A 20,326-nucleotide genomic window follows, 5' to 3' on the forward strand; every position below is an offset into this window, starting at 1 on the left:
TAAACTGGCAAGCCTTATTCAGTCGCAACTGGCTGTGCCAATCAACTGTTTTTGTCGCTACTTTCCAGAGAAGTTTCAGATTTTGAAAGTAAAGAGGCGAGTGAAAAATCCTTGGTGACCCTAGAGTCAATTATTAACTAACAGCTAACTCCAATTGAAGAGACTGAACTTACACGCCTCACCTGTGACAGCACATTAAAAACACGCCAGAAGCCCGTGAGGCTGTCAGCATTCTGAATTAGCGTCTCCAAGGAGTATCTAGTGCTGAGTAAAACAAGAAATTTTGTTGCTATTGCCCTTCACAATGACCTACATGGGCGAGGTCAGATATTCCATCCTCACAAACATGAAGACAACTCAAGTGAACCGGCAGAACCCTGCACCTGATATGAACATTGCCCACTCCTCCTGTGAATCTGATTGGAGTGAGATCTTGAGAACCAAGCAGGCTCACCTGCCGCATTAAAGGTAAACAGAAATGCTGTGATGTGAAGGTGGGCCGCGAAGGTCGGCCAGTTGGTAAAAGTAGGTCCCAGGGAAAAAAGTTTGAAAAACGCTCATGTAGTCCACATCTTCTGCCTCCTACAGCTCTCCTTCGTTGGACTGTCCAGTCCTGGTTCCACTCTTGCTGCTCCTGGCTTTGGTAGAAAATCATGACAATTTATCTCATGACAACTTATCTCACCCTTGCACCATTATGCCTGGAGTTCTCCAAGACCCTAATCATAGCCTGCCCACCCCTGTACACTGTCTCAGGAAAATCATACAAAGACTTGATCAGATGTTTCTTCTTGCTGTCAACTTGTTTGTCTGACACCCAACAAAAGAACAAAGAAATGTACAGCACAGGAACAGGCCCTTCGGCCCTCCAAGCCTGTGCCGACCATACTGCCCGACTAAACTACAATCTTCTACACTTCCTGGGTCCGTATCCTTCTATTCCCATCCTATTCATATATTTGTCAAGATGCCCCTTAAATGTCCCTATCGTCCCTGCTTCCACTACCTCCTCCGGTAGTGAGTTCCAGGCACCCACTACCCTCTGCGTAAAAAACTTGCCTCGTACATCTACTCTAAACCTTGCCCCTCTCACCTTAAACCTATGCCCCCTAGTAATTGACCCCTCTACCCTGGGGAAAAGCCTCTGACTATCCACTCTGTCTATGCCCCTCATAATTTTGTATACCTCTATCAGGTCGCCCCTCAACCTCCTTCGTTCCAGTGAGAACAAACCGAGTTTATTCAATCGCTCCTCATAGCTTATGCCCTCCATACCAGGCAACATTCTGGTAAATCTCTTCTGCACCCTCTCTAAAGCCTCCACATCCTTCTGGTAGTGTGGCGACCAGAATTGAACACTATACTCCAAGTGTGGCCTAACTAAGGTTCTATACAGCTGCAACATGACTTGTCAATTCTTATACTCAATGCCCCGGCCAATGAAGGCAAGCATGCCGTATGCCTTCTTGACTACCTTCTCCACCTGTGTTGCCCCTTTCAATGACCTGTGGACCTGTACTCCTAGATCTCTTTGACTTTCAATACTCTTGAGGGTTCTACCATTCACTGTATATTCCCTACCTGCATTAGACCTTCCAAAATGCATTACCTCACATTTGTCTGGATTAAACTCCATCTGCCATCTCTCCGCCCAAGTCTCCAGACAATCTAAATCCTGCTGTATCCTCAGACAGTCCTCATCGCTATCCGCAATTCCACCAACCTTTGTGTCGTCTGCAAACTTACTAATCAGACCAGTTACATTTTCCTCCAAATCATTTATATATACTACAAAGAGCAAAGGTCCCAGCACTGATCCCTGTGGAACACCACTGGTCACAGCCCTCCAATTAGAAAAGCATCCCTCCATTGCTACCCTCTGCCTTCTATGACCTAACCAGTTCTGTATCCACCTTGCCAGTTCACCCCTGATCCCGTGTGACTTCACCTTTTGTACTAGTCTACCATGAGGGACCTTGTCAAAGGCCTTACTGAAGTCCATATAGACAACATCTACTGCCCTACCTGCATCAATCATCTTAGTGACCTCCTCGAAAAACTCTATCAAGTTAGTAAAAACTCTATCAAGTTAGTAGAATATACATCCTGGATGAATTGAAAACAGCGAGGCTGATGCAATTTCCTTTGGGACACACCACAAACTCTGTTTGCTCCCTGGCCACTGTCTCAGATTAATCCAACCTATTTGACTCCAAGCTGAACTTCTAACCCAAATCCTCTCCATCATACTGACTGCTTTTTTCCACCTCTGCAACATCACCAATCTCCACCCCTTCCTCAGCTCATCTACTGCTGAAACTGTCATCCGCATTTTGTTGCTTTTCAAAGTGAACTATTAGAATGATCTCCTGGTCAGTCACCCATTTTACACCCCCCTCAAAGTTGTAGACATGCACAACTTCACCTCTGTAACCTTTAAAGAACTGTGTTCCTCCAACTCCCTTCACCTGTTTTGGAATGGGTTAAGAAACATTCCAATTAGATGTCTGCGTGGGTTTTCTCCGGGTGCTCCGGTTTCCTCCCACAGTCCAAAGACGTCCAGGTTAGGTGGATTGGCCATGATAAATTGCCCTTGTATCCAAAAAACGGTTAGGAGGGGTTATTGGGTTACAGGGATAGGGTGGAAGTGAGGGCTTAAGTGGGTTGGTGCAGACTCGATGGGCTGAATGGCCTCCTTCTGCACTGTATATTCTATGTCTCATTGATCCAATAATTGCCATTGATATGTAAGAGGCTACACGTGGCCTTGGGGGCATGTGATGTGATGTTAGAGTTTGGTGATGAATGTGTGCAAGGAAAAATAAAGGTTTGGGGAAAAGGAGAACTCTTGACTCTTTACCCAACAGCAACCTAAGGCTAACATTGGTAGCAGAGGATGGTTGCTGTATAAATGTAAAGGGTTGAAAGATACTTTTCCAGGAACCCAAAAAAAATTTCAACCATGAAGTGATTGAGAAGGAAAAAGAAAATATGGCTGAACCTGGGATAACGATGGCCGGATATGACTATCCATCCTTATTTTCTGAAAGGGGATTGTACGACCAATGGAGAAGTGCAGTTGCTACGTGGACTAAGATAACTGCCTTGGGAAAGAGGAAACAAGGTATGGCATTGGTTCTTTCTCTTTATGAGAGTAAAATCCGAAGCAAAGTATTTTCTGAACTGGAATTGGAAGAGTTAGACTCAGAAGAAGGTCTGGAGACTCTATTACTGTTTATGGATAAGATTTACCAAAAGGATGACTTGTTAAATGTGTATGAAGCCTGGTCAGAATTCGATAGATTCCAGAAAACAGAGGATATCTCTATTGAGGATTATATCATTGAATTCGACAGGCTATACAAAAGGCTGCACAAACACCACCTGGAATTTCCACAATCTGTGTTGACATTTAAGTTACTAGACTGTGCTAGTTTCCAATATGGATAGGCTCCTGGTTTTGACAGGAGTTAAGTTTGCGAATAATGATAGCTTATTCGATTAGATGATAGAGGCCTGAAAGAAGTTCCTGGGGAAACATTCAATTCCTATGGCTCTCGTGTCACAAATGGGTCAGTCAGCGATAAAGCAGACTATGGAAGATACACTACTGAAAGGATGGCGAGATCATACGGCTACGAACCGGTTACGAAAATATGGAAGGAGATCGGGACCCGGAAATTATGAGGACAGAAACTAATTTAAAACTTATAATAGAAGGACGGGCATGGAGAATGGAAATAGGAAAATGAACCCCAGAAATGTCCGGGGTATGATAAATCGATGTTTTCGATGTGACTCTCAATACCATTATGCTTTCAACTGTCCAACACGTTATGATAGAGTGTTTGAAGCTACACATGACATGGAAGAGTCGGAAGAGGAAAAAGATAGTGACCAGAAAGAAGGGATTGTCCTTTTAACAAGCAGTTTTACTCCGGTAATGAGGGTGTTGGTTGCAGAATCCTTCAATCGTGCTGTCTTGGACAGTGGCTGCACATCTACTGTGTGTGGAATTGACTGGTTAAAACGTTACCTGGACTCTTTGAATGCTGAAAATCGTAACAAGGTTAAGGAATTTGAAAGTCCCACAAGTTTCAGGTTTGGGGATGATAATACTCTGAAGTCGCTGAAAAAAGTGGTGATCCCTTGCAATATTGCCGCAGTGAATCATTTCATTAGCACGGACGTTGTATCAAGTGAGATATCTTTGCTTCTGAGCAGACCGTCAATGAAGAAAGCACACATGAAACTGGATATGGAACAGGATAAGGCAAGTTTTTGGAAAGACGGTGGACTTACAATTTACACAGTCGGGACATTATTGTATTCCATTACTGACAAATAATATTTCAGGTGCAGTTGTTATTGGCAGCTGGAAATGGGACTTTAGCTGATAAAAAGCGCGTTGTATTAAAACTGCACAGGCAATTTGCGCATCCATCTCTTTAGAGGCTGAAAAATGTATTGAAGGATGCAGGGGTAAGGGATGAAGACTATACAAAGCTGATAGAACAGGTTTACGATCGCTGTGAGGTTTGTAGGAAGTACAGAAGAATACCATCACGACCAATAGTAACCTTACCTTTGGCCAGGGATTTTAACAACATTGTGACCATGGACCTTAAGCTAAATATGGGATAAAGCTAACACTATATTTATTTTGCATTTTGTAGATTTAGCAACCAGATTTAGTCAATCAACCATTGTACGAAGTAAAGAAAAGAGAGTAATCCTGGATCAGAACGTGGAAAAATGGATAAGGACAGGAATGGGCCCACCGGCAAAATTCCTTACAGACAACGGGGGAAGAATTTGCAAATGAGGAGTTTAGGGATATGTGAGAAAACCGAAATATCAGTATGGATACGGCTGCGGAAGGCTCATTTAGTAATGGTGTGTGCGTGAAAGAAGCCATGCAGTAATAGATGACATGCTCCGGAAAATTTTGCCCGATAGACCAAATTGCAAGTTAAATTCAGCCTTAGCATGGGCGGTACATGTGAGAATTCATTGCAGATGGTTGGGGGCTATAGTCCCTATCAATTAGTGTTTGGTAGAAATCCTAAAATTCCATCCATTTTGGATGACCAGCCTCCTGTTTGGGAAGGGGCTACAATTTGCTCTGCCTTTGCTGAGCATTTAAATGCATTACATAGCAGCAGAAAAACTTTTTTGGAGGCAGAAGTCTCTGAAAGAATTCACAGAGCTTTAAGGCATAACGTACGACCATCAAAAGCCGTTTTTCAGCAAGGAAACATAGTATACTATAAGAGAGACAATTTTAATGACTGGAAAGGCCCAGCGAAGATCATAGGCATAGATGGCAATACAATAATTTTGCAACATGGCAATCAGACTGTTAGGGTACATTCATCAAGGATAATGGGTACAGATTACAAATTTTCAAGTTTAGACAGAGCAGACAGACATGATGCGGAACCAGGGTCATCTGGTACGCATGTGTAACAGAACGATGAGGACCAGTTAACTGATATAGAAAGGGTTTCTGTAGAGGAACACAATACATCTGATGAATTAGAATCAGGCCATTTTTCTGACAGGACAACTGCCAAAGGTTCATCCAAAAGTGACATACTTGCCCGAAGGGTCTAGTCAATGGAAGGATGCAACTGGGAACACCACTGGAAAGTATAAACACTGGTTGAATGTACAGCATTCAGGGAGGGTGCCAAGACAATGGTTTGGGAACATGAAGTTCAAAAATGGAGGGCACAGAAACGCAGTGCCAGTTCGGATAGTACATCGGATAGTGAACAGGTTCGCAGGAAAAGGTCGAGAACTATTGAAATGACACCCCATAGTAGAAGGGAAAGATCAAGCAGTAGCAGTACAGATACCAGGCGGGATAGGGGATGTAGTTTGTCAAGGTCTCGGAACACAGGTAAGACTATGAATGCTACTAGGAGCAGAAGCCCACATGCACGTGAGATTTTGGTGGCCTCCAACAAATTGGATGAAAAAGTTATCAAAGATGCCAGACAGCAAGAACTGCACAGTTGGAGTGAATTTGAGGTGTACACGGAAGTGCCGGATAGGGTCAAAGAGCTCTATCCCACAGATGGATTTACACGGAAAAGGTTCTTCCAGATGGCACTTAGAAGGCAATGGCCAAGCTTGTGGCAAGGGGATTTGAAGAAAACTTAGAAGATCAGGATTGAAGGGTAAATTCACCTATGGCATGAAAGGTTATTTTAAAGATCTTCTTGGCTCTATTGAAATGAAATGAATGAAATGAAATGAAAATCGCTTATTGTCACAAGTAGGCTTCAAATGAAGTTACTGTGAAAAGCCCCTAGTCGCCACATTCCGGCGCCTGTTCGGGGAGGCCGCTACGGGAATTGAACCCGCGCTGCTGGCATAGTTCTGTATTTCAAGCCAGCGATTTAGCCCACTGTGCTAAACTAGTCCCTAGCTAAGCTAAAGTATTAGCCACAAAGGCATGGGAATGCAAATCCATAGAGAAAAAGCTGCCTTTTTGCAGGGGCAGCAGCTTCAGAGAGACATTTTTCTCTGTCCTCCTAAAGAGGCAGCTAACTCAGAATGGGTACTCTGGTATTTTTCGGTAAGGTCAGTTTTGTTAAAGTTAGGCTGTTGCCAGTTGAAAGCAGATCCTGCAATGTTTTACTGGCACCATAAGGGAAATCTTTCCGGCATCTTTATGATGCATGTTGATGATTTTTTGTGGGGTGGGACTAGTGATTTCGAAGCTATTATCATCTCTGGGTTGAGGAAAGAATTGGAAGTCAGGCGTCCGGTGCATTTAAATATATTGGACTGGAAATCGGACAGACTAAGTTGGGGGCAACTTTACGTCAACAATTTTATTTGAAGAGCATCAGCCCAATAGCAGTTAGTCGCAGTTGGGTTTTACAAAAAGACGCAGTGGTTTCAAAGATGGAAAAGAGCAACTGCAAAGTTTAGTTGGGCAACTGAATTGGTTAGGTAGACAGACTAAAGCGGACGTTAGTTTTGATGTCTTAGAGTCGAGTACAAAAATGAATGATCCGAAAGTGGAAGACATAATGAGGGCAAATAAAGCGTTGGTCAAAGAAAAATGCAGGAGTGTGTTTTGAGGTTCCCGATTTTAGATGATCTTATGCACTTGAAACTCATAGTTTAGTGATGAGTCCTATGCAAATTTATATGATGGGGTTTCAAGCGCAGGAGGTTTTATAATTTTCCTCATGGGGAACAATGGTAAATGTTGCCCTCTTGTGTGGGAAACAAAGAAAATAAGGAGATTGGTCAAAAGCACTTTGGCTGCGAAGACTTTATGCCTTGTAGAGGTGGTGGATATGACCGTTTATATATCTCAGATATTGACAGACATTTTGGGATTAGGGGATTTGGGTGATATACCTATTGACTGTCACATTGACAATAAATCCCTGTGGGAAAATGTGCACTCTACAAAAAGTATCAATGAGAAAAGGATAGACATCGCAAGTTTGAAGCGATATTGGACAGAGGGGAGATAGCAAAAACTAAATGGGTCAACAGCAGCTATCAATTATCTGACTGTTTCACGAAAAGAGGGACTAGTTCACAGAAACTTTTGGATACTGTAAATGAAGGGCTTCTGTGACCTCTTGTTTTGGGGTTTTTTTCCTTCCAAAAATGAAAAGAGGGGGGAAATTGCATGTGCTTTTGAGTTTCTTGTAATTTTGTTTTCACCAAATAATTTGTTTTCTCCAAGGAAGGGGAGACTGTTAAGGAATGGGTTAAGAAACATTCCAATTAGATGTCTCATTGATTCAATAATTGCCACTGATATGCAAGAGGCGACAGGTGGCCTTAGGGGCATGTGATGTGATGATAGAGTTTGGTGTTGAGTGTGTGCAAGGAAAAATAAAGGTGTTTGGGAGAAGGAGCAGAACTCTTGACTCTTTACTCAACAGCAGCCTGAGGCTAACATCACCCATTGACAAGAAATGCTTTCACAATCTATGACCTGAGCTATGTTATCCCATTGCCAAATCTCAATATTTTTCCACCTCAAATGAATTTTTGTTTCTTTGATTAGTTAAGTCCGAATATCCATTTTAGTTTCTTGTCAACTTTATCACACTCCTAAAAACGTGAGTTTTATAAGTGCTCGTTTCTCATGTTTCTAAAGTTGCTGTATGCAGTTTTGTCTTAAATGTGACTGATTCTGCACTGGAAGTTGAAGAAACTGCAAGATGTGACAGCAGCTATGAATATGTACCATTAACTCACTTCCGGTGGCGGCCATGGAGGAGTAGGTTGCACGTTTGATAGCTCCTGCCTGTGACGGGCTTTTGGACCTTTTTCTCCCATTTTTTCCTAGATTTTATGGGATAAATCGGCGAAGAGTGAGACAGTGAGGAGAAATCCCCCTCCAGTGCATGGAGAATTGGACCAGAAGTGGCCGTGTGAGAAGACAAAATCCTATAAGGAAGACGCGAGCAGAGCTGGCAATGCGGGAAAGCATGGCGGAGGGGAGATGGCACAGTGGTCGACGGAGCAGCTGGTGAAGTTTTTCGAAGATTGCTTCGCCAAGCTGAAGGAGGACATGCTGGACCCGATTAAGGCTTCTGTTGATCAAGTGGTGCAGAATCAAGGGACCCACGGGAGAGCGATCCAGGAGGTGGAGAAAAAGGTGTCTGAGCACGAGGAATACATAATCATGCTGGAGACCAAGATGGAGATAATGAATGACCGCCAGAAAAGAATGCAGGAGAAGCTGGAGGACCTGGAGAACAGGTCCAGCAGGCAGAATCTTACAACCGTCGGCCTCCCTGAAGGCAGTGAGGGATCGGATGCGAGGGCTTATGTGACGGAGATGTTGGAGAAGTTGATGGGCGCTGAGGTGTTCCCTCGGCCCCTGGAAGTGGATAGAGCGCACAGAGCCCTCGCAAAGAAGCCCCGGGCGATCGAGCCGAGGGCCATGGTGGTACGTTTGCACCGATTCCTGGACAAGGAAGAACGTAGCGGCAAGTGGGAGAATTGTGAGCTGCGTATTTATCAGGACCTGGGCGTGGATTTGGTCAAGAGGTGAGCTGGGTTTAATCGGGCAGAAACGGACCTCTTTAAGAAGGGGGTGAAGTTCGGGATGTTGTACCCAGCCCATCTGTGGGTCACACGTGAGGAACCGGACTTCTACTTTGAAACATCGGACGGAGTATGGACTTTTATGAAAGAAAAAAGACTGGTGGCGAACTAAAAGACACTGAAGCCTTGGAGAGTACTGTGGTGGCGATTTGTTGTGCTGGGATAGTATAAGTGGTGTTATGTGTAATAAGGGGCTGTTTTGATGGCTAAAGTTAACTTTGTCTTGCAGGGAGCTGGTTAGAGGGGGGGGGATGGTCTTTGGGGCTGGTTCTGTTTTTGTGTGTTTTTGTTTTCTAAAATGGCTGTTTCTTCACTGTTTTTTCTGATGTTTGTTTACTGGGGAATGTGATGCTTTTAATATGTTTGTCCAAGTGGGGGGAGAGGGGAGAGAACAATGGGGAGACAGACTGCTTGATGCCATGGGCGGGCGCTATCAAGTCAGCATGGGACAGCAGTAAGCACAGGGGGGGCGAGCAGGTGTTAAGCTGGAACTTGACTTGGGAGGGTTGGCTTTCTAGTGCTGTTGCTTGGGGTGGGGGGGGGTCTGCTTTGCTGACAGAGGAGAAACTGTTACTAGGGGACAAATGGGAGGTCGGGAACGGCGAATGCCCGAGGGGGGGCTCGAGGAGGCGGAGGACGCGATGGGGAGGCTGGCCTTAAAAGGGTGATGGCTAGTCGGCGGGGGGAGGCGGGAGTCCCCTGACCAGGCTGATTTCATGGAGTGTCAGAGGGTTGAATGGGCCATTCAAGAGGGCTCGCGTGTTCACGCATTTGAGGGGGCTGAAGGCGGACGTGGCAATGCTACAAGAGACGCACTTAAAGGTTATGGACAAGACGAGATTGAGAAAGGGGTGGGTTGGCCAAGTATTCCACTCAGAACTGGACTCAAAGACCAGGGGGGTAGTGATCTTGATCAATAAACAAGTGGCATTCGAGGCAGGGAGGATTGTGTCCGACAAGGGGGGTAGGTACATCATGGTGAGTGGGAAGCTGGAGGGGGTGCAGGTGATACTCGTGAACATATATGCTCCGAATTGGGCGATGTGAAATTTATGAGGCGGGTGTTAGGTAAGATCCCAAACTTAGAGTCACATAACCTGATAATGGGAGGAGATTTTAACACAGTCATTGATCCGGAATTGGACCGGTCAAAATCCAGGACATGGAGGAGGCCGGCCGCGTAAAGGAATTGAAGGGGTTTATGGAACAGATGGGGGGAGTTGACCCATGGAGATTTGCACGGCCAAGGGCGAAGGAGTTTTCTTTTTTCTCCCATGTCCACAAGGTGTATACTCGCATCGACATTTTTTGTTCTGAGCAGGGCGCTATTACGTGGGGTGGTGGATACGGAGTACTCGGCAATCGCAGTGTTGGATCATGCCCCACATTGGGTGGATCTACGGCTTAGTGTGGAGAGAGGGCAACGCCCGCTGTGGAGACTGGATGTGGGGTTGCTAGCGGACGAAGCGAGCTGTGGGCGGGTTAACAAGTCCACCCAGAACTACCTGGAAACAAATGATTCGGGGGAGGTCTCATCAGCGACGGTTTGGGAAGCTTTGAAGGCAGTGGTCAGAGGGGAATTAATCTCAATACGGGCCCACAGAGTAAAGGCGGAACGAGCTGAGAGGGATAGGTTAGTGGAGGAGATACTCCAGGTGGACAGGCGATACTCGGAGGCCCCGGGCGCAGGGCTGCTGAGGGAGCGGTGGAGGTTACAGGCGGAGTTTGGGCTGTTGACTAGAGGGAAAGTGGTGGAACAGTTGAGGAAGGCAAGGGAGGCGATTTATGAGCACGGGGAAAAGGCTACTGCTGAAACCACATTGACGGTTTCGCCAGCAAGGCAGCGCCCCTCTCAGACCTCCTAAAGAAAGGAGCCCCCTGGGAATGGCTTCCGCAGCATACGGATGCTGTGGACTCTTTAAAACAGGCACTCATAGCAGCCCCCGCACTACAAGTTCCAGACCCGCTTTCCCCTTACGCCATAGAGGTAGCGACCACAGACCGCACCCTTTCAGCCGTGCTTCTCCAGGAACGGCATGACCAGTTAAGACCCGTAGCTTACGCCTCCCAACTTTTAGATGCTGTGGAGCAAGGATTTTCAGCCTGTGAGAGGTACCAGCTCGCAGTTTTCTGGGCAGTCCAGTACTTTTCATATATTACCGGACTGAACCCCATCACAATTCTGACCGAACACACCCCCACCCAACTTTTACTGGACGGACGACTCAAGGATGGTACAGTAAGTTAAATAAGAGCAGCTAGATGGACCCTTCTCTTGCAGGGACGGGACATCACTGTGAAAAGGACAAAGACGCACACCTACTTAGCTGACAATTTACAGTACCCCGGAACCCCCCATGAATGTGAGATTATCTCTCCACACCACAACACGGGCCCCTTTATCACTAAAACGCCCCCCAGAAAGATAGGTCATTCAACTCAGAGCCCCCCGCACACGGACACGTGTGAGCCCATAAAGATTTATGTGGATGGATCTTCCACAGTCTTGGATGGGAAGCGCATAACAGGTTGCGGGATCGATGTAGAGGACGCGTAGGGACGCGCCCTTGAGGAAAATCGTTGAAACTACCCGGACACTTAGGCGCGCAGGCAGCAGAGCTTGCGGCCATTGCATATATAGTTGAGCACCCAGATTCCTTCCCCAGCCCAGCAGACATATACTCGGACAGCCTCTATGTCTGTAACAGCCTCACGGAATTTCTGCCCCTGTGGGAAGCAAGAGGATTTGTTTCTGCAGACGGAAAACCCCTCCCTTCAGCCCCATTGCTCCGCCATATTTTAGAAAAAGCCCAGAACAGGACTTTTGTGATCATCAAAGTCCGCAGCCACCATTGTTCCTCCCCCCGCTGGAAATGTAAAAGCCGACGCACTGGCTAAGGCAGGTTCCAGACATGGGTATTTTTGGAAACCCCCCGAAAGCGCGCCAGTGAGGGCAGTTCAGGTCACACAGACTAGAATCGATGATCTAGTAGAGGCCCAGAAGCAGGATAGCAATCTCACAGAGATTGTAAACGGGAAGTATCCCGCCTCCTACGAGAGGTTTAGAAATACACTGACCACACATGACGGGTGTGGTGTTAAAGGACACCCTTTATGTGGTTCCTGAACAGGACAGGAACCAATTGATTTGTTTGTTCCATGACGGTCATGGACATCAGGGAATCGATCCCACTACAGCCCATCTCAAACAGCTTTGTTGGTGGCCATATTTAAAGGAAGATGTAAGCCATTACATAGAAAATTGTCTTATCTGTGCGCAGATTAACCCCGACAGGTATGCCAAAAAAGGCCCAACTCAGCCACACCCGACCCGTTAATGGCCCCTGGACTAACCCCCAGATTGATTTTATTGGTCCATTGCCCCCTTGCAGGAATGGCTATAAATATGTACTTGGGGTCATAGACACATTTACAAAATGGGTGGAAGCATTTCCAGCCCGCACAAACACTGCAAAAACCACAGCCAAGATTCTAACCCACCACATCTTTACAAGATGGGGACTCCCCCGCAGCACTGAATCGGACCAAGGTTCCCATTTTACGGGATGTGTCATGCAGAACGTCATCACGATATTTGGCATCACCCAAAAATTCCACATAGCATACCACCCATAGTCGAGTAGTGTCGTGGAGCGCATGAATCGGACCTTAAAAACCACCCTCAGAAAAATGGTCCAGCTGAACAACACCACTTGGGACTCAGTCCTCCCTTTTGCGCTGATGTTTTTGCGTAACACTATTTCTACATCCACAGGTTACACCCCACACACTGTCATGACCGGACGCCCCATGAAAGGCACAGAATACTTGGTAGGTTTAGACCTGACCAGCCCCGAAGTAACGGCCCTCACACACGAGAAAGCCATGGAGCAATTAGTTGCAAATGTTAAAACGGCTCAGCTAGCATCAGAGGTAAAATTGGGCACCAGAAAGAAACAGAGCAAGGCTTGTTTCGACAAGACGGTGCATGCGACTGAGTACGATATCGGACAGCAAGTGATGCTTTCTGTATATAACCCCAGCACATTCCTGTCACCTAAATACTCGGGTCCGTATTCCATTGCGGATAAAGTAAACCCTTCCTTTTACAAAATAAAGTATCCCAATGGTAAGACTGCGTGGTTTCATATAAACCAGCTGAAGGTTTATGGAACACAGTTGAACCACGCACACCACGTCATGCTTGACGCAGCAGACCACACCCAGCCCACAGCCAACGTACCCTTACCAACCCCCACCACGTCCAGCCCAGCCACGGACTCGACCTCGACTCCACCCCCAAAATATATACTCCGCCCCGGAACACCCACAGACTGCAGCAGCAGAGACAGCGACTGTGACTCGGACGATAGCCACAGCACGCCTCCCTACTATCTCCATGCCACCGGACCCACACCCAGCGACTCCGACTACGATCCAAGTGATCCCTTCCTGATCACTTTTCTGTACAAACCCCACAATCGACCACCGAGCCACACTGACGACCCTGATTTTGTCCCCACACAACTAGACACCAATTACTGGCACCGTGACAACTCATACCGACTCGTCCGGAACGACGAGAGCAACCCCAACTCACACCATGCAGCCCTTTCAGCCCTAATCCACTCCAGAGTTTGGCACCCGGGAGAAGAGGATGACCTTGGGTCTGACTCCCAAACCGCCAACCCCTTTGCGACCCTGTTTGCAACCGAGAACTGAGGTGTCCAGATGATGTTTTAAAAGGAACCGCTTGGGAGAAGTGTTGTCCTTTCTGATGGAACCTGCAGAATGTTTTATGTTGTTTGTACGTTTGTTAAATGTTGTATGTCCGACAGGAGAAATGTTCTCACTGCCACACGCCAATTCACCTGAAACCTCTGAGCACTTGCCCTCAGAGACCCACCGTTGCCACTCGCTTGTTCAGAGGAACTAGCTTTTCAGCTGATACTTGTTCAAGTATCAGACGCCCGCTCGTAACTGCCCTTCTGGTTTGAAGGATAGAACCACTACGGCAGCCCCACCACGATGACTACATTTTTGCCCGTTCTTGTCGGTTGCTCAGGCAGTGGAGAAACGGCTTGAGACCCGCCCTGCCTGGGAACCCCCCCCCGCTGATCAACTACGCTCGGGTAGGAGAGATACGGCATTGGTAACCGTCCTACCCGGGGACTCCATCCATCTCTTACCCGTCGCGGCCCATTCGCACCTCATTTTGACATTTTCATTTCAAAAAGTTTTGTTTGTTTAGGTAACCCTTAGGTTGCCGGCCATCTGCTATTTACATCCTGGAACATTTGGATGGTAAATCAGCACTGGTTCATTATTGGGAAGTGTACCGTGTCCAAAAATTTGTTTTTTGAAAAAAAAAAAGAGGGAGTCACACATAGTGACCAATTATTAAGGGAATAACTGGCACCAAAGGGCAGACACACTAGCATACCAGATATTAAACAAAGATAGTTACAGACACTATGCTTGTTTCTACAGAACTCCAGAAGCTCCAGGACTGGAGAAAATAAAGAAAGAAAAGGAAAGAGAACAGCTATGAGGACTTCCGTCATATGGATCAACATACTGTTTATGAACTTCTGGTTGCACGTGATCGCGAACCCCATGACTTCAAACCCCCCAGCCGTTAATGTTTCACTGCCCCGCAGTACCCAGAGCCCAGTCACCAGCGACACTACATCTTCTTGGTGTGCCAGGTTCATAACCTGGTACTCCCTGTCCTACGTGATCGAAACACTATTAGCGTTGGCGATACTCTGCTGTGTAGTGCAGACTATGCGCCTACGAAAATGGAGAAGGAGAGCCTACCGCGCTCGAACCCTGGTATATAGGATCAGATCCCCTATGTTCGGTTACGACCAGACCCCCGAGATCTATAATAAAATAATAAAGTGCATTCACATGCGTTTATTGTTGTTGTAAATAAAGAGATGGAAAAAACTTGTCCATGAACAAAAAAAAGAATTGTATGATCCTGAGCTTGACTGCCAACCCAGGAAAGACTGTGTGAAATGCTATGATTTTGTTGTATGATTGAGGAAGGTAGGATAATGGAATGTTTAAGCGAGTGTAGTATATTAAGGATAAGTTAGAGGTTCCAAGTTTGTTGTTTTGTAATGCATGTCCCTGTCTGACAGAGCGCCCTTAGAATTGTTGGTTAAAATTTTTTGTGCCTAGCTATGGTCAGTACAGAGGCCATGTAGGAGGTGTCCCCCCCGGTCAGGGAATGGAAAGTAACAATAATGATGTGATCCTTCACGCTTCGCGTTAGGATCACAAGGAGGGAATGTAGCCGGTTAAAATAGCTAACTCCCCAATTTAAAATGGCGAACGGAAGAGGCTGATGGAAAAATCAGCCAACAGGACTCAAACAGGCAGCTGCAGGCAAAACTGTGTATTCGCCTCTGGGGAGGCCAGACAGAATCGACACCTGCAGCCATCAACACAACAACATACCAGCCATCTGAATACTAATTAGCAATCCCCGGGAACAATACGCTACAAATTAGACACACAAAGTCCAATCACTTGGAACCAGGTACAGGGTCCGCCCCGAAAGGCGGGAAGCCCCTGGGGACTATAAGAATAGGTGCCAAGTTCAAATCGCTCTCTCTTCTCCTCTCCGCACCCTTCGAGACCCTTCTGCTGACCTTCTACAACAGCCGCATGAACTGTAAGTCTTACTCCAACGCTCGCTACGAGATAGGCACTCCTGACTATCGACCTGTACCCGCTTTGAATCCCGCAGGCTCAGAACCCATACGAAAGGCCATTCGTTTCCCGGACCTGGTGGGCCATTTTCAAAGTTAAGTATTGGCCTGTTAGTTGTAGGAAGTAGCTTAGAAGTAGAATTAATGTATAAGTATTGATTACTGTACATATTAAATGTGCGTTGATTTAACTCTTACTAAGCGGTGTGTTGGATTATTGATCATTACTCGGACTTGAACCACGTGGCGGTATCAGAAAGATACCTGCCGACTCAAGAGCAAAGGTGATAGAACAAGAGCAATTAAACTAAGGCGAAAACAAGCAACAGCTGGCCACTAGGATAGAGGACTGTGTCCCGGAGGTGACAGGGGAAGACCAGACGGGATTTGTAAAGGGCAGGCAACTCAAGGCCAATGTTCAAAGTCTTTTAAATGTTAATATGATGCCTTCAGAAGGAGGAGGTGGACGTGGTGGTAGCGATGGATGCGGAGAAGGCTTTTGATCGGGTGGAGTGGAATTTCCTGTGGGAGGCGCAGGGAAGGTTTGGGTTTGGTGAGGGCTTTATTGACTGGGTGCGGTTGCTCTTTCAGGCACCAGTAGCGAGTGTGCGTACAAAACGGCTGAGATTGGGTATTTTAAACTACACCGAGGGACGAAGCAAGGGTGCCCCCTCTCCCTGTTACTGTTTGCTATGGCCATAGAGCCATTGGTCATGGCGTTGAGCCTCTAGGAACTGGAAAGGGCTGGTTCGGGGAGGCGCGTGGAGCACCGGGTCTCACTCTCCGCAGATGACCTGCTCTTGTATATTTCAGACCCGTTGGAGGATATGGGGTAAGTAATGCCAATCCCGGGGGAATTTGGCAATTTTAGGGGTATAAATTGAACATGGGGAAAAGCGAGATATTCACAATCTGGGCAAGAGGACAGGAGAAGAGACTGGGAGACCTGCCGATCTTAGGAAGGAGCATTCGGTATTTGGGAATCCAAGTGGCCCGGGAATGGGAGGCACTGCACAAGTTAAACCTATCCCGGCTTGTAGAACAAATGAAAGGGGACATTAAGAGATGGGACTTGCTCCCGCTATCACTGGCGGGGAGGATACAGACCGTGAAAATGACGGTCCTCCCCAGGTTTCTGTTTGTCTTTCAGCGCCTCCCCATCTTCATCCCAAGGGCCTTTTTCAAGCGGGCGAATAAGATGATTTTGGGCTTTGTGTGGGCGGGTAAAACCACGGGGTTTGGCGCTACCGAACTTCTGCAATTACTACTGGGCAGCTAATATAGCCATGATTAGGAAGTGGATAGTAGCGGAGGGGTCGGTGTGGGAGCGGATGGAGGCTGCGTCATGTAAAGATACAAGTTTGGGAGCACTTAGAGCGGCACCTCTTCCGTTCTCGCCGGCCCAATACTCCATAAGTCCGGTGGTGGTGGCGGATCTGAGAATCTGGGGGCAGTGGAGGAGGTATGAGAGTGGAGGGAGCATCGGTTTGGACCCTGGTTTATGATAATCATCGGTTTGTACCAGGTAGGCTGGACAGTGGGTTCCGGAGATGGCAAAGGGCAGGAATTAGAAGGATGGGTGATCTATTTATACACAGGAGCTTCCCAAGCTTGAAAGCCTTGAAGGATAAATTTGAATTGCCAGCAAGGAATAAGTTTAGGTATTTGCGGGTGTGAGTCTTCCTGAGAAAGCAGGTTCCGGCTTTTCCACTGCTGCCGCCAAGGGGGATACAGGATAGAGAAGTCTCCAGTACCTGGGTGGGAGAGGGAAGTTATCGGATATTTACCAGGAGCTTTCGGAGGGGGAGGAAACTCCGGTGGAGGAGCTTAAGTGCAAGTGGGAGGACGAGCTAGGAGGAGAGATGGAGACGGGTCTGTGGGCAGATGCCCTAACCAGGGTTAATACATCCTCATCATGTGCCTGACTTAGCGTTATACAATTTAAGGTAGTCCACCGGGCACACATGACAGTGGTAAGGATGAGCAAGTTTTTCGGGGTGGAGGACAGGTGTGCGAGGTGCGCAGGAAGCCCAGCAAATCATGTCCACATATTTTGGGCATGCCCGAAGCTTAGAGGGTTTTGGCAGGGTTTTGCTAAGGCAATGTCCACAGTATTAAAAACACGGGTGGTGCCGAGTCCAGAGGTAGCAATCTTTGCAGTGTCGGAAGATCCGGGAGTTCAGGGAGCGAAAGAGGCTGACGTCTTGGCCTTTGCCTCCCTGGTAGCCCGGAGACGGATCTTATTAATGTGGAGGGACTCAAAGCCCCCAAGTGCAGAGACCTTGGTTAGTGACATGGCTGGGTTTCTCAGTCTCGAGAAGATAAAGTTCGCCTTAAGAGGGTCAATGGTAGGGTTCACCCGGAGGTGGCAGCCGTTTGTCGACTTTCTTGGGGAAAATTAAAATTAAAGAGGGCCAGATTGTTATATGGTTGGGGTGTGTGAAGATTGGGATGGAGGTGTAAATGTTTATTAAACCATGTTTATGTCATTGTTATTATTATAAAAACTTTAAAATACCTTAATAAAACTATTTAAAAAAAAATGTACTGCATACTTACCCATTTTTGGAACAATATCGCCAGTAGCACCTTTACAAAAACAGACATAGATCAATGTCCCTCTTTGAATCTGTAAAACAGATAAATGAGTGTAAAAATACACAAGATGTCTTCCATCCAAATAAGCTTTTAAGAGTGAAGTGCAGCATAAAATCCCTGGGAGAGGAGGGAAAGTGATGGAGTGAGGACAGGGTGGGATAAGGAGGAATTTCAAGCGTTATCTCATTCCACATGCTCAAGAGACCCTGTCCTTCCTTATATGTCAACTCTGAGTTGATTCTCAGGAGCAACAAGGGGCCGGGCTGTTACATCCGCGGTGACTTAAGTAAATGGAAGAGGAGTCGCCAGTGTCGTTGTGGAGTACCTCCGCATACTCAGCAGCTTCTTCTGCTTCCGTCACCTGTAGGCGGGCAGAGAGACATTGTTGCAGCAACACACGGGCCGCCATTGACAACTCAGTATTACTACTTCCGCCGGAAGCTCGGTGCGTGAGGTCCGGGTAGTCAGGCGCAGGCGCGGAGCGGCGCCATGCACTTTCAGTAGGTGTGAATCAGTGCGTCGCTTCACCCCACTTCCCTGGTTGTCAGCCAGTTTCTTTTACTCAATGTCAATTGTTGTCTTATTATTTACCTTTGGGACGCTTTCTAATACTTATATTATATTGAAGCGCAACTTGTTTGGAAACAGAGAATGCTGGTAAAGCTCAAGAGGTCTGACAGCACCTGCAAGGAGAGTTGCTTTACATTTCTTTAAACGCCATTTTACCTGAATTAGTAGTGCCCAGCCAAATGTTTTATCCAGGAAATGTTGAGGGTGTGAAAGGTGTCATTTGAATGCAAGTTCCTTTTACCTGTATTGCTCGTTTATCCTGTCTAATTGCTTGCATCGGTTTTCATTTTGCTATTCCTCTTTGTCTTTGGTTCCCATCCTGAATTCGTTGAATATCCACTCAGTATCCATATATCTCAACTTCCACATTTGAACATAACAACAAGAATCTAGGAACAGAGTTGCAGAAAATCCCACAATGTTTGTTCTTCACCTGGCCTCAATGTTCCCATTTAATATGAGTCACCTTAAGCGTTGAAAAGCTTCATTCCTGGATAAAATTGAACTTCAACATTCCAGATGGGATTCGAAGTCTATACTAAATTAGCTTATTTCTGCCGGCTGGCAAAAGCTGGCCTCAGACTCTTAAGTTAGGAAGGAAGCAAATCAGCTAAGGTAACCACTCCTGATCACTATTAGTGATCTACATTGGAAAATACACGTGAAGATTGCATGAAGGCAAGATTCATCTTCTCTATGATAGCCCACACCAACTGAAAGCATTGTTTCAAAATTGCTAACATTCCTGTTTAGCTTCAAATAGAGACTTGACACATCAAGTCTCTATTCAAGTATCTTTGAAATGTTTTCTGCCTCTACCACCCTTTCAGGCAGTGAATACCAGAGCCCCACTGTGGAGGGTGAATTAACTTGCATATTGCTGAACAGCTTGTGTGCCAGTAGTGATATGGAGGGCACTGGAAGACACTCCCACATGGCAGCAGTCACAGCATGCAAAAACTGTACAGTGCTTAAGTTAATAAGCTGTTTAAAATATCACCTTTGTCTCCATTCACGCATAACACAACATTACATGGTGTTAGGAGCTGTCCGACATAGGGCAGGGATCCGGTGCATCAACCCACTTAATTTTGATGAGAAAATTGCTGATAATTGGAAAATGTTCGAGAAGGAATGGCGCGTCTGCTGTTATGCTGGTCTGTCCAACAAGTCAAAGAATGTCTGCCAAACTTAGCGGGCCCGGAGGTCGAGGAGAAATCGCAATCTTTTGTATTCCAGGAGGACGAAGACAAAGATGATTCTGAGGTACTACTAAAGGGATTTGAACAAATCTGCATGCTTGCAAAATACATAACCATGGATGGACACGCTTTCAACAC

General features: G+C 46.5%; 1 protein-coding gene across 1 annotated transcript in view; it reads right to left on the reverse strand.

Moving 5' to 3' along the window:
* dtd2 (D-aminoacyl-tRNA deacylase 2) overlaps positions 1-18,864 on the reverse strand; it is a 31,549-nt gene extending 12,685 nt beyond the window's left edge. Inside the window, exons 1-2 of the mRNA XM_072488328.1 lie at positions 18,742-18,864; positions 18,378-18,447 (exon numbers count right to left, since the gene is read on the reverse strand). Coding sequence (XP_072344429.1) covers positions 18,378-18,447; positions 18,742-18,825 — 154 coding nt within the window. The 5' untranslated portion in view covers positions 18,826-18,864. The remainder of the gene's footprint in view (positions 1-18,377; positions 18,448-18,741) is intronic.
* Positions 18,865-20,326: the final 1,462 nt, after the last annotated feature.

The sequence above is a fragment of the Scyliorhinus torazame genome, chromosome 2 (assembly GCF_047496885.1).
Source record: "Scyliorhinus torazame isolate Kashiwa2021f chromosome 2, sScyTor2.1, whole genome shotgun sequence".
NCBI lineage: Eukaryota > Metazoa > Chordata > Chondrichthyes > Carcharhiniformes > Scyliorhinidae > Scyliorhinus > Scyliorhinus torazame.